The 13,633-nt window shown below is 47.3% G+C and overlaps 1 protein-coding gene across 3 annotated transcripts; it reads right to left on the minus strand.

The window, feature by feature from the left end:
• Window positions 1-524: 524 nt before the first annotated feature.
• pcdh18b (protocadherin 18b) lies at window positions 525-10,322 on the minus strand. Of its 3 annotated transcripts, none has more exons than XM_084908915.1 (4): window positions 7,500-10,322; window positions 7,080-7,168; window positions 6,677-6,792; window positions 525-1,949 (listed from the first exon to the last, which is right to left on the minus strand). In XM_084908915.1, the coding sequence occupies exons 1-4, from the start codon at window positions 10,002-10,004 to the stop codon at window positions 1,012-1,014; spliced, it is 3,648 nt and encodes a 1,215-aa protein (XP_084765041.1). In that variant the 5' UTR covers window positions 10,005-10,322; the 3' UTR covers window positions 525-1,011. The 3 variants fall into 3 exon arrangements, with proteins under 3 accessions (XP_084765041.1, XP_084765026.1, XP_084765033.1); XM_084908900.1 differs by having other exon boundaries at window positions 6,623-6,792; window positions 7,500-10,321; XM_084908907.1 differs by having other exon boundaries at window positions 6,623-6,792; window positions 7,080-7,135; window positions 7,500-10,320.
• Window positions 10,323-13,633: the final 3,311 nt, after the last annotated feature.

The following is a 13,633-nucleotide window of genomic DNA, read 5'->3' on the forward strand; positions in this document are numbered from 1 at the left end:
TACAGCTAAATGTTGACACAACTCACATGACCTCAGCATCCAAATGGACCCCACAGAAGTCTGTTTCAAATATAACACAGGTAAGATTCAATTATTGAACAGTACTCTATATATTAATATACAAATATAACTGCATGTGAATATTTAGTTAACAACAATATATTCAGCATTAAATATAATGTGATCTTTGATAATGTATTATCATTATCAAAGACTGTGTTGTCATGTAAAGGAAAATGAATATGTTGTGTACAAGGGTTGTTTGCAGACCACCCGGGGTCTCAATCTGCACTGATAAATAATCCTGACAGAAGGACGTTTACAGCAAATCAAGTCTAGTCTGAAATACGTCTCATATTGAAAGGAATGACAGTAAAGTAGATTTCATTGTTTTCTATCAGCATGTTTGGTTGATCCAGTCGACTGCAGCCGTTCCATTTCCGTTCATCCTCATCTTCCTGGGAAGAAAGCGGAGCTCTAAAAATTCCTACTGTGCAACAGAAAATGTGACCCAGACTCCTCGGTCAGGTTTGTGCATTATTTTATTTGTTTTTCATTCCCCTGCACCAATAATCCACAAACACAAGTGTCTATTAACTCAGTATTATATTAATGAATACATATTATAGTGACAAATAAAAAATAATCACAATACAAAAGAGCCATTTAAATATGTCGAATGTCAATCGCATGTCAAAGTCTTGATTCAACGTGTACTCAACATGCATTTAAAATATAAAAATAGACTTCTGATTACAATTATATACATTTTTTATAAATATAAGTATACAAATGTATTTTCAAAATACAAAGATAAATACAGTCACATTGTGTACCTTTTTTTTTGGATATTTAGCATTCACAAAACACAATTATTAAAACTGAAACGCAACTTTAACGACACTTGCAGGTCTTGTTTTTTTTCTTTGTTATTTCCTTTTCGGTCTTTTTTGCCACCAACACGCCCTCACTTTCATTCTGCACTAAGGGGGCGGGGAACAAACAGGAAGTCTAGCTCTGCCGAACATCCTGTAACAGTTTGTTGATCTCAGCCACCAAATCACTGGCGTCCACCAATTCATGCCGGCTATCGCTACGTTTGCCCTGAAGGTGACCGAGCACCGAGTCAAAATCGTCCTCCTCGTAGTTCTCTGGGATCTCCTCCATGGCTGGCAGCCACTTGGAGGAAGGCCCAGGGAGCGGCGCCGACACCGGCACCGGGGCCGGGGGAGGCTGCACCAGCGTGGGGCTGACCAGCGCTGTAAGCAGAGGGCTGCTGTGGGGCTTGTTCTGGGGGCTGTTTTTGGGCGCCTGTGAGCCCTTGTGGCTGCTGCTCTGTGAGCTGAGCTTGGTGCTTGGTTTCAGCGTGTGGTAGCTACCGCCCTGGTGGTGGCCAGATGGGCCTATGCTGCTACCTGGGTTCTGGAAGTGGGTGTTAGCAGCCCATGCTGCCACTCCCTGTTGGTGTACAGAGGGGCTGGGCTTGCCGGGCAAATGACCCCTCCTGCGATCTAAAGATCCAGTCATCGGTACGCCCATCCCACTCAGGCTAGTCCCCTTCTGGTTTTCACTGACCTGGACATATGAGTCCAGGCCCTGGGGTATTAACCTCTGAAACACGCTGCTCATCTCTGAAAGCAAAGACGTGGTCCCACACAGGTCTTCGTCTGCGGCCTCGTTGCTGCCGGCACCTTCTCCCCCTTCATCTTCACCGTCCTCCCCAACGAGGTCCTTGCCAAAGGTGGAGAAGCTCTGGTTCCGGGCGGAGCCGGTATCAGTGCAGGGCTGCGGGGTCTTTTCTTGAGAGACGTCACTGGCTTGGCGGGCTTCTTCCCCGGGGATGTAGAGATTGCTGCGGTAGTCAGAGGAGGCTGGGGAGGCCAGGGGTGGCATCCAACACTGATCGGAGTGACCCAGAACGCGGCACTCGTCCGTGCAAAGCCTCATGGCTGCAGAGAAGACAGAAGCATGAGTAATCATGAGTGAGCTGCAGCCATATGGTCACTCGATACAAAACTAAACCTGCTTGTGTTTTGAGTCATTTAAAGATAAACCTTTTAAAAACCTAAACAGGAAAGTAAAACTCACAGAACATAGGTTTGTTTCAATCCTGATAGTACACTCAGGACACTTACAGTTACTGAATAACCACGTGAAAAGGTTCTCCACAGAACTGGTGGGAGACCCTCTCTCTTCCACTGTTCATCAAACGGATCATCAGCAAATGTGACCACCGTCTAAAACATTTAGCCGTGTGTTAAGCTACCATCTATTAGAAGACTGAACAGGTGTGGCCTTCATGTTTGCTCACAGGTGGGTTTCTCAGGATTATTGTCGGGTCTTCACATTATGAGATAAAGTGCTTTGAAGTGACTGTTGTTGTCATTTGATGCTATGTAAATCAAACTGACTTGCTCTACCTGCTATTGAATTAGTTATCAGCAGTCCTCAACCTTTTCTGCTCTAATGTCAGACAATATTTTCACGGAGCGGCCTTTAAGGTGTCGCGGATACATACAACAAAATAAAACGACCGAGACAAAAACTGTGGGATTCTGTAAATATCATAATAAACATGAATTCACTGTGTAATTATGTAACTTTATTAGCAGCATCCTCCTGAAATGTGCCAACAGCATTGAGAGTAACATCCTCCTCTCTGCCCCTTAATGCTCTCTGGTCGCTATGGTAATGTGTAAATATTTCTTTCAAAATAAAACGCACAACTACAACACGGGAAAAGACCCAGGGAAACCAAAGAAACCATCAATTTCACACCCGAGCCTCAACTCTCGCGGCCCGGTACCGGTCCACGGGCCGGGGGTTTGGGACCGCTGAGTTAAATGAGTTCATAGATTCCTGTAGCAACGTTCTCTTCCACATGACTGTATGAATATACACAATGCACAAGAAAATAAGTGCATACCTACGGGCCTACTGGTGATATTTACAATTTCAAACATAATAGGAAAAAATGACTTCAAACTACTTTCAAAAGCATCCCATAATGTCCTGTGTATGTCCATATTTTATGCTGTAAACAGGCAGCTAACATTTGCCTGCCCGTCCTCAGGTGTTTCTTTCTTTTCATGCTTGGCTGTCTCTGGAAATCTGCCCTAATTAGTCTGAGAGGCTCTTTGCAGGAGCTCTGCCGTCTATCGTCCAACGACTTCACCACAGAGAGACGATTCAGCCGGGCCGATCAATGCCTATTACCCATTCAAAATAACTCCTCCTCTAAAAGCCCTGCATTTTTCCCTTTCAAGTCACTCTTTTCAATATTAAATCTTCAAATAGAAAATCTCTGAAGAATAAATTAGACAAATCAAATATGCCAACTTAAAGCCTTCATTAAAGGACTGCGGTGCTTTTCAGTGACGCTGTTGAGGGACTTCATTATCCCCTCATTAACATGAAAGGAACATTTATAATACATCTTAGAGCAGATGAAAAGTGCATTTGGGTGCAGTGGAAGGATGAAAACAGTGCAGGGGCAGAAGCAGATTGGCTACCTCGCTGATGAAAGGCTAAAAATGAAAGATTTAACCCGAGCGACTGGTGTGTGAAAACAGAAAAGGAACAAAAATCCACGTCAAACAAACATTAACCTCCTTAGACCCAAACTCTTTCATGCCATGCGTGTTTAATTCCTCTTTGCTATTTGGGCTGATTGGGACCTGATGAATGCAAAAATAAAGAATTTTATTTTTTACCTGATTTTGTTTTTGACAAAAATGAGATTCACATATGAGGACATTCGTTTTAAATGTCAATAGAACCATGGCAGTATAATGTGCTTTTAACTGGATATCAGGCTCTTGTAGAGCAAAATTTAGTACTTTGGTCTAGACAACCTAAAATGTGATGTCCACATATGTGGACGCAGGTCCTGGGAGGTTAAATGAGAGCCTCCTGACTTACTGGGATTTACTTTTCAGAAAAGAGAACCGAGTACTTTGTTGAGGACTGAGGACAACATGGTTCACTGTGTGTTTACTTCAGAGACTGGATTTGATCAGTAAACCAATTCAGCTTCTATTCCTGCAAAGAGGAGGACGCACGATCAGTGAACGGCGGTGATCAGACTGATGCCTACGATGAGCACTCTGGCTTTGTGTAAAGCAGGCTCAGACCAAAGAAGAAGAGTCAGAGTGGAAAGGAGCTTTAAAAACACTGCGTTGTACTAATGCCTTCGTATTTAAGACAAAGTTCCAGTCATCGGCCCCCGAGGAACGTTCCCAGGCTGATATCTAAACCTGGAGGAGTAATCTATTACTGTTACATGTGCCTGAATAGGTCTCCCTGCCTGTATGTGACGACACTGTTTACTCAGTATTCGTGCTAAATATAAAGATGTGATCGGGCTGATCAGCAGCACTACACAGACGTCTATTAGAAGTAAGCCTCATGTACAAGAGCTTAAAGGCAGTACAAGTGTTAAATAAAGGTGGATATTGAGTAAAATGTGCAAGTACTGCTTTACTGATGGCTCTGTACTACAGCTGTGTATTAGCTGTGAAAAACAGAGAACCTGTCTTTGGCATCATTTGTTGCAGTCTTCTCCATCTAGACAAGCAAGAAACAAAGCTCTGCGTTACATCCAAGGGGGCGGGGGTTAAGGCTTCCACACTGAGTCATAATAACAGAGAGCTGACTTTATGCTGCAGCGGACCGGGAGTGGGAGGTGGCCTAAGCATCCATAAGGAGAAAGGTGAGCCTAGAGATGTAACTGTGCTCTTCAGGGTTTAATCATGAGCGCAACTCTGAGCCGATTGCATAGCAACTCTGCGCCTCGTGGCAATGAAATGCCTCCGTTTCATCAGAGCAACATAAGAGCTTTGGTTTGGATGGCTGGAAATGAAGGTTTGAAGGTGGGAAAAAGCAGAGCGCCTAACGAGCGGAGCTCCTCTACAAAGCTGAAAAGAAGGGGTGGGAGGGAAGGAGGAGGCGTTAGTGATGAGATTGTCTGCCCGTCTGAATCGACTTTAATTGGGATGTAGCTCAGATGTGGTATTAAGTGATGGCTGTGTGGGAAGCTGGCCGGGAAGAAGCAGCAGCTCTGGGAGAAGAGGGATGGCGTGATAAAAGATGCTGCAGAAGCTTGCAGCCTGTATGATGTTAGCCAAGACACGGTGAAAGTTTTACAGGATGTGACTGAGTGTACCCTGCTCAACTAGCATGCAAACCTGTCACACATGTGATGCCAGCAGACAGAATACTTCACAGTCAGTATGGTCACTACAAAGTGCTCATTCGTTAACTCAGCTGTAGAGAGGAGGGACCGCCCAGCAACATGACGGCTCAACAACTTCATGACAGTGTCCCTCACAGTCCTCCAAAGTCAATACATGTGCAGCTTATTTTTTTAGTTTCAGTTTTTTTATTGTTTTTTCTTTCTCCAAAATGAGCTCTGACATGAAAGATAAAGATACGGACATGTACCGATAAATGATCAGAATTATAATATCTCTGACTGTCTGAGCCTAAACTGAATCAGTGATAGAAATCAGTAAGGATCCCGGCCCTATTACAGCTGTTTATAGGCCACAGTATTCCCAGCATCCCACAAATACACTCATGTCTTGGTAAAGTGGAAAATTCATTTTAGTTTTTAAGGATGATCTAAAGGACCTCCGACTCCACTCTAAAGAATGGGGGCAAAGTCAAAAATCCCATAATATGCAAACCAGCACAGTAAAGTTTGACTTGAGGTTAAAGGAGACTCGGACAAAGACGATGTGCTCCACAGTTTTTCATATGAAGCTCTGTAATCATCAGGCAGTTCCTCTCAGCTGTGGTCCACAGAGAACACCATGACTACAGTGACGTATGAGAAACTCAAGCGTTCTTTTAAAATTGACTTGAAAACCTCTTTAATAGGGTTAATACCTTTACGACCTAAAAGGAAAGAAAATGAGCACTTAAATCACAAATCAGGTCTTGGCTAATTAAATTTTCAAGTAAAAATTATGAGATTTGTTGAGAGAAATTAGGCGGTGGTCAGTGGAACCAGAAAGCATCAACCATCGAGGGCTGGACTACGTAGTATAGTACATGGCATGTTATTAGTATCGGTGGTATAGAGAATGAATTGAGGGTGTGGCACAGTCCTCATCAGATGACCTCTAGGTGGGGTTGCTAAGCAAAGGTTAAGCAGCTCTGGTGTTGCCCAGTTTGAGCCACGTTCAGAGTTTGTGACCCACAGAAACATCAGTGAATGATGACTCATACGTTCTAATGAATTTCCCAAATTGACGTATTGCTTTAATTCATTTGAATAAATAAATCGACCAAACATGCAGGCCACAGACTGCCAGCTGCCATAATTTGGTACATTTTATCATCTCACATGAAAAGAAGCTGAAAGTGTTTGTGTTTAGAGCTGTTGGCGTGAACCTCCAGGAGCACTTGTCACTATTACCTGATAAATTACCAAAAATATAAATATCCCTGTAGCTGTTAGATCAGCAAACCAAGAATCTAAATGTTTAATGGATACAGTTCTTAGCAATTCTACGTATAATTATTATAAGAACAATATCAGAGTGGTGGATAAAGGCTGAGCAAAATAAAGACTGAAGCTTGGCTTCATATCTACCGAGGGCAGGTCGGTGTGATGTACCTGCATGTGCTCTGTGCTGGCCATCAGGGGCATATATCTCAGTAAAGCCCTCACCGAGGAGCCTGTCCATGGGGGACTCCCTGCCGGGCTCGTAGTCGCTGTCCCCGGCCTCGCTGTCTCCCCGTCCGCTGTCCTTCAGACTGAACTTATCCATCTCATTCAGGGCATATCTGCAAAAAGCCAGAAGCAGATTTGATACATGAATTACTGCCAATAATATTAGCACACTTATGAAGACACCACACTGATGAATAATAAGGTTCACTGAGAGTGCTCTGCAGAAGGGTTTTAACATAAAATTATGCAGATGTGAAGTTATTGAGCATATAGTTTAACTCCAAAATCAACTGGACCAGAACAGAGCTGAGAACAGTGACATGAGGAGGAGCTCAGAGGGCTCTTCCTCGTGTGTGCCTAGGTGTGCCAGCACACAAAGCATCGTTCACGCATGTGTTACCTGTAGCTTCTGGTGTATTTGTTGCCTCTGAAGCTTGGCCGTGGCTGGTACTGGCCCTGATGAAGCATGGACAGAAGCTGTGAGACTTGCTACAAAGCCAAGAAAAAAAACAAAAAGAAAGGAAAAAAGACAAAATAAAAGGGAAAATGAAGAGGGGAAAATGAATGGAGTCAACAAGCAAGGCCACAAGACAATGTTTGGGGGGGGCGGGGCTGAGGGAGTGCATGACTTTGTGATGGTCAACAAAAACACGACACGTACAGCTGAACAGAACACGGGAGGTAACCCCGGTACATGACAAACCACGTGCACGGCTTCAAATGAAAAAGTACTATAAGTATAAATACTTCAAAGTATTACATGTAAATCAGGTTTACATCAATCCCATGGACATTTAAAGAAAATGAGTAAACCTCTCACCTCTACAGGAGGAGTGGCGTGGGCCAGCTCCAGAGCAAAGTTCTCTTGCACATGATTGGAGGAGATGGTGACGAGGCTGTTCAGTGACTGGCGGCTATGATGGCTCTGCCTGCTCCCCAGCGTGCCTCTCTCAGGTGTAGGGGAAGGGGAGGGGGAGCGCGGGTGTGCACGCACAGGTAAAGTTCCATTGACGGTCGGGACCAGGGTGATGTCTGCCTTGTGGATTTGCCTGGCGGGCTTCTTAGGGTGGTTCTGGTAGCTGTTCTCCGCCACGCGACAGTTGTAGTTGTGTCTGGGGTCTTTCTTCTCACGGCTGCAGCGGGCCGTCGCAAACATCAGCATCACGATGAGCAGCAGAGCACAGACTGCACCCAGAGAAATGATGACAATGAGGGAGAGATCCAGTGAGGCCTGGGTGGAGCCGGTAGGATACAGAGAGGGGAGAATGTCCATGTTCTCCTGCACAGAGAGCCTGAGGAGGGCTCCTGTGGACAGCGGGCTGATGCCTCTGTCCTGCACTTCCACCCTGATCTCCATTATGTCCCGCGGAGCCTGCTCCAGACTGGCATTGGTTCTGAGCTCACAGCGTCGGGCATCCATCACAAACAGCCCATCCTCATTGCCACCGATGATGGTGCAGCTCACCTCTCCGTTGGCACCAGCATCACGGTCTGTGACTTTAAGGGTGGTGATCAGCTGACCCGGGGATGCATACTTCCACACGGGAAGCTCAGCGGTATGATTCCGGAGTGAGGGGGAGTGAATGATGGGCGGGTTGTCATTTTCATCCAAAACAGTCAGCAGGATGGAGGCATTGGCCGACTGCGCGGGGTTTCCCCCATCACGTGCCTGAACAGTGAAGGCGATCCGGCTGACATCCTCATGGTCAAAGCTGCGCAGTGCATAGATGGCACCATTAGAGGGGTCGATGGTGACGTAGGTGGAAATGGGGCTGTCTTGTACCACCGTGTCTACGATGGTGTAAGTGACCTGACCGTTGGTGCCCAGATCTGGATCTGAGGCCACCACTGTCATCAGGTAGGCTCCAGGAGAGTTGTTCTCTGACTTAAAGACCTCGTAGCGGCTCTTCTCAAAACACGGAGGATTGTCATTTTCATCCAGAACCTGGACGGTAAAGTGTTTGATGGTGGAGAGGCTGGGGGAGCCCCTGTCCTCAGCTATGACCGTCAAACTGTACTCTGACCTCTTCTCGCGGTCCAGTGAGACATTAGTGAGAATCATGTAGTTCTTCTCGTGGGTCTTCTGGAGCCTGAAGTGGCCATGGCCGTGCAGCCTGCACACCACCTCGCCGTTGAGCCCTCCATCAATGTCATCAACACGCACCAGAGCTATGAACGTGTCCACGGGGGCCCCCTCTGAAATGTAGGCCACCTCCTCTTTGCCAGGTGTCATCAGGTTAATGTTTATCTCTGGTTTATTGTCGTTGACATCCACAACTTTGACCACGATTTTGCAAAGTCCAGGAATGGAATTAGGGCCCAAGTCCTGAGCCTGAACATCCAGCTCGTAGGAAGCACCGGTTTCATAGTCCACCTTTTTAATCAGAGTAATGTGGCCGTTTTCAGGGTGGATCTTAAAGGTCTCCAGGATCTTTGGTGAGACATGACTGCTGAAAGAGTAAACTATTTTCCCATTAGTGCCCTCGTCAGGATCCGTGGCGTTTAAATCAATAATCAGAGTCCCAAGGGGAGAGTTTTCTAGCAAATTGATGGCATAAGCCTGTTCGTCAAAGGCCGGGCTGTTGTCGTTGGAATCCGAAATACTGATCTTGAGCAGAGTGGAGCCAGACTTGGGGGGCACCCCGTTATCTGAGGCCGTTAGCTGCAGCTGGTAACTGGCCTGCACCTCCCGGTCCAGTTCTCTCATCACCACCAGCTCTGCGTACTTGGCCCCGTCCGTCCGGGTCCTCACGTCGATTTTAAAAAAGTTGTTGGCTGTGAGGGAGTACGTGTGCAGAGAGTTCTCCCCTACGTCCGCATCCACAGCGCCGTCCAGCGGGATGCGCGTCCCCACTGACGCGCTCTCGGAGATCTCAATGGGGACGATGGCGCGAGCAAAGTGCGGAGAGTTGTCGTTGATGTCCAGGACTTCCACTTCCACGTGGAACAGCTGCAGGTACTCCGTGGGCAGCGTGACCACGTCGAATTCAATGGAGCAGTTGGAGTTTTTCTCGCAGAGCTTCTCGCGGTCGATTCTGGTGCCGATGCTGATCTGTCCGTCGTCCTCGCGCACGGCCAGCAGCGGCGTGCCGCCCAGCTGCATCACGCGGAAGCGAAAGCTCAGGGAGCTGGGTAACTTTGGCAGAACCGCGGACACGTCCTCCTTCAGCCGCGCGATGACTGTGCCCACTTTCTGCTCCTCGTAAACTTTGTATTTCAGAGTCTTCCCGCTGGCGCCGTGCACGAGCGCGAGCAGCAGCAGCGCGAGCTGGAGTGGAGCCGAGGACCAAACGGTCGCTTTTCTTTGGCTCCTTTTTGCCCCCATCTTCTGCGCTCACACCGAGGGATGACTTCCACAGAGGGGAGATCACGCAGTGGAGAACACGCGTGTCCTTAGTGCGACATGTTCGTCCTGCGAAAACTGCACGAGACACAAAGAGAGAGAGGAAGAAATAAAGAAAGTCGTTTCGTGGGAGACGAACGCACACAAACTGCGCCTCTCTCCTCGCAGACCGCTCTGTCACACTTCCACATATGCTCCGAGTGTGTGTGTCTGTGTGTGTGGCTGAGGAAGCTCCCTCCCACTCTGTGTGACTGAGAGAGAGAGAGAGAGAAAAGTCAATGTGTGCGCGCCCAGTCTTTCTTCTCGCGCCCCTCTCTGCGCCCGCCCCGTCTCTTTTCCACACAAACACTCCTCCCCCACCTCCTCCCTCCTCCTAAATCAGAATGGCCTCCTTTAAGCAACAGGAGTGCGCGGGGGGGTCCCGCTCCCCCCACCGCAGAAGTGTGTCACAACAATGGGCCGGAGCGCGATCCATTCGGCTCAGCCTCCGTTAACACAGCCGCACACTGACGGTCGCGCTTGTATTGACAGCGCGTGCCACCTCTTTTGTCGCGTGCGGCTAAAACACCAACTTATGGCTTTGAGGACAACAACGAGCCAACACGCCGAGCAGTTAGACCCAGTGTGTTTATCGCGGCTGCGTTAGATCACCTTATAGATCATCATTATAAGGACAGGGCACAGTAAAGTTACGAATCTGTCCTTATAATGCAGTAACACACCGCGTGTGTGTGTGCGTGTGTGTGCGTGAGAGAGAGAGAGACAGTCTCACACTGATCAGTTACAAAGTATCTTGGATGCACATTAGCCACTGTAGTCACGTGACTGAGCACTAAAGTCTGTTTGTCTGAACACAACAGTCCTTCTCTCAGTCTGTGTGTCTAATCTTTTCAGAATGCATTCTCACAATCACTGAAAGTGTGCTGACCCCCCAGCTGACCCCACAGGTGTCCTTTGACAAAGCCCCACCTCCTCTTGTTGCTGCAGAGTTCAGTGGAGGCAGAATCTGCAGCTCCCCTGATCTCCATCCTGAGCCGAGCCTCAAGCAGCCCAGCCTACAATTAGCATCCATTCAGAGTGCCTGGTGACAACGAGCTGAGCTCAGACCAGTTGAGAGCAAAGCGTTCCCAGCTATGATGGTGCCAGATTATTATCAGAGCTCAGTAATGACGGGCAGTGGTCTGCTACACGGACTTTATCTTGATGTCATGGCTGCTGTGTGAGTGAAGGAAAACACCAAGATAAGTGTGTCTTTTGGTTCTGAGCTGACACCACAGAAACACCTCCACACCCCACAGTGTCGCAAAGCCCACAGTACAGATTTGGTCCATTTGATTATTCACACAGTAATGAGCTTCTCACACTTCTGTGCACCGGAGACACATTAGCACTGCAGTCTGTCCGAGGCTGGATCTGTGACGGACTTCATCGCAATCTGACATTCCTGTGTGCGACCCGTGGGAACAGGCTCTGCACTGCCATCTGCCTCTGAGCAAACACATGGACACCGGCTCACACACACACACACACACACACACACACACACACACTGACCCAACACCCATGTAGTATTCGGTTTGCAGATGCTGATTGTCAACAGACACGTCTTAGAAGCTCTAAGCACTAATTTAGTTTTCATGCATCGATGGCCTGAACTGTGTTTAGTTCCAGGTTCAGACGCAGAACACTCAGTGAAACAAGCACCAGGGATCCATTTCAACCCAGAAACTTTCAACCAAGCCTCAACCAAGAAACTCTGCTGCACTTATATTTAAATACAATGGACAGGTTCAGTCATCTTTATAATATAATATAATATAATATAATATAATATAATATAATATAATATAATATAATATAATATAATATAATATAGACGGGGGTTGGGTGGCTGCTGGATGGTCCTGGGCAGCTCATGTGCAGCAGGCTGTGTGATGGGGTGGATGCAGAGACTTTGCCCTCAGGGACCATAACATGAGTGAAAAGAGGGTGCAGCACCTTTGTCATTGAAATGAAGCAGGAGATCCCCATGACAAAGGCTGCGGAGCAGGTGGAGCAAGCCCACCCCCACTCATTCCCATAGAATGAGTGGTGCAGGGGGGTTAAGGGTGGAAGCTGGGAGATGTGGGGTGATACTCGGGCTTCCTCTGGTTCTATTCAGCTGTCGGGATTTTCCCCCAATTTAGACATGAAGAAAGTTGGAATAAGACTTGATGGAATGAAGATCAGTGACACGCTTGGATAATCTGCACCAGAACAGCCGTTGTGTCGGGAACAACCAGTCCCGGTCATTTACACTGCTCTGTGCAGATATTCAGCATCGCTCCCATGTGGGGGTGTTTGGGGGTCTCGGCATGCGTCGGGAGCATTGTCAGGGCACGCGAGCATCTGCCACTGTTTCAATACCATGCTGTCAGATCGTGTGAGAATGAATGGATTTGGGCTGGAGGAGAGGGGGGCTAGGAAGGACCCTGCCTGCAAGTCAGCTGATCACCACTTCCAGTGCTCTCCAAAGTGTGAGCGCTGGAGACTAACCTAATGACAGGAAGTCGCCTGCAAACTCAACACCAGCAAGCACAGATGCTTGTGTCTGACACAGCAGTACACAACACCGGGACCATCACCTACGACTTTACAGAGTTAGAGGCAGCTGAGCCGAGCTTTGCAGAAAATCCCACAGTGTCTGAAGCACAGGATGGTCCATCCAGATGCACGCGTCACAACACGTCTTCACAGAACTTCATCAGAACTGCACACAGAGCCTCATGTATGTGCAGACAGTTTCAGCACACACTGACAGCAGTGACTCATCAGGTTTCAGAAGACACACATAAAGTACTCCAAGTACTTGGTACCAGTACTGTACCAGTTCCAGTTTCCCAAAGAGAACATGATGTTTCCGTGTTACATGTGCACATGCAGTGCTTACAGAGACAGATCTGACCTCAGCACTTTGTGCAGTTAAGCAAAAATGTTTATGTTCACGGTGTTTAAAGCAGAGGAGAAATCCATAAATCTAATCCTAGGAGACTTTGGACACTTTGGACACTTACCATGTCTAAAGTGTCCAAAAGTGTCAGGCAGGCATTTTCCACCCCGTGTTTAGTTCTATCATTTTTTATTTTTGATGTGATGGTGGATTTCGTTCATGCATGTGGGACAAACCCAGAGTCCAGAAGCAGCTGGAAGAGCTTGGTCATGACACCTCCAAGGTGAGTGGGCCTGTCCTTCATTGTGACTGGAGTGTGTGAGGGACTGGGGCTGCTGGGATTCCAGTCTTTCTGGGGTTGCTGTAAGTCGTTGAATCTGTTATAGAACATGCTTTACTGCTCTGAAAATGAGGTGGGATCAGAGTATTTAATTTGGCTGTGCTCAGGTTCCCACCCATCAGGGTGCTGAGCCCAGGCCAGGCCTTTCTTCCATTCCCTGCTGTAGACTTTTCTCTCCACTTTGTTCTCAAGTTGGATTTTGTTCAGCTTTACTTTCTGTCTGAAGTCCTTAAACATTCCAGTTTATTCTTATTTAGGAAAAACTTCAAGTCTTTTTTGACCCAAGGTGTATTATTTGGGTCCAACCAAACCTGCTTAGACGGGGTAAGAGAATCAGCAGAA

The sequence above is a fragment of the Perissodus microlepis genome, chromosome 2 (genome assembly GCF_051167445.1).
Source record: "Perissodus microlepis isolate ML-2025 ecotype Zambia chromosome 2, ASM5116744v1, whole genome shotgun sequence".
NCBI lineage: Eukaryota > Metazoa > Chordata > Actinopteri > Cichliformes > Cichlidae > Perissodus > Perissodus microlepis.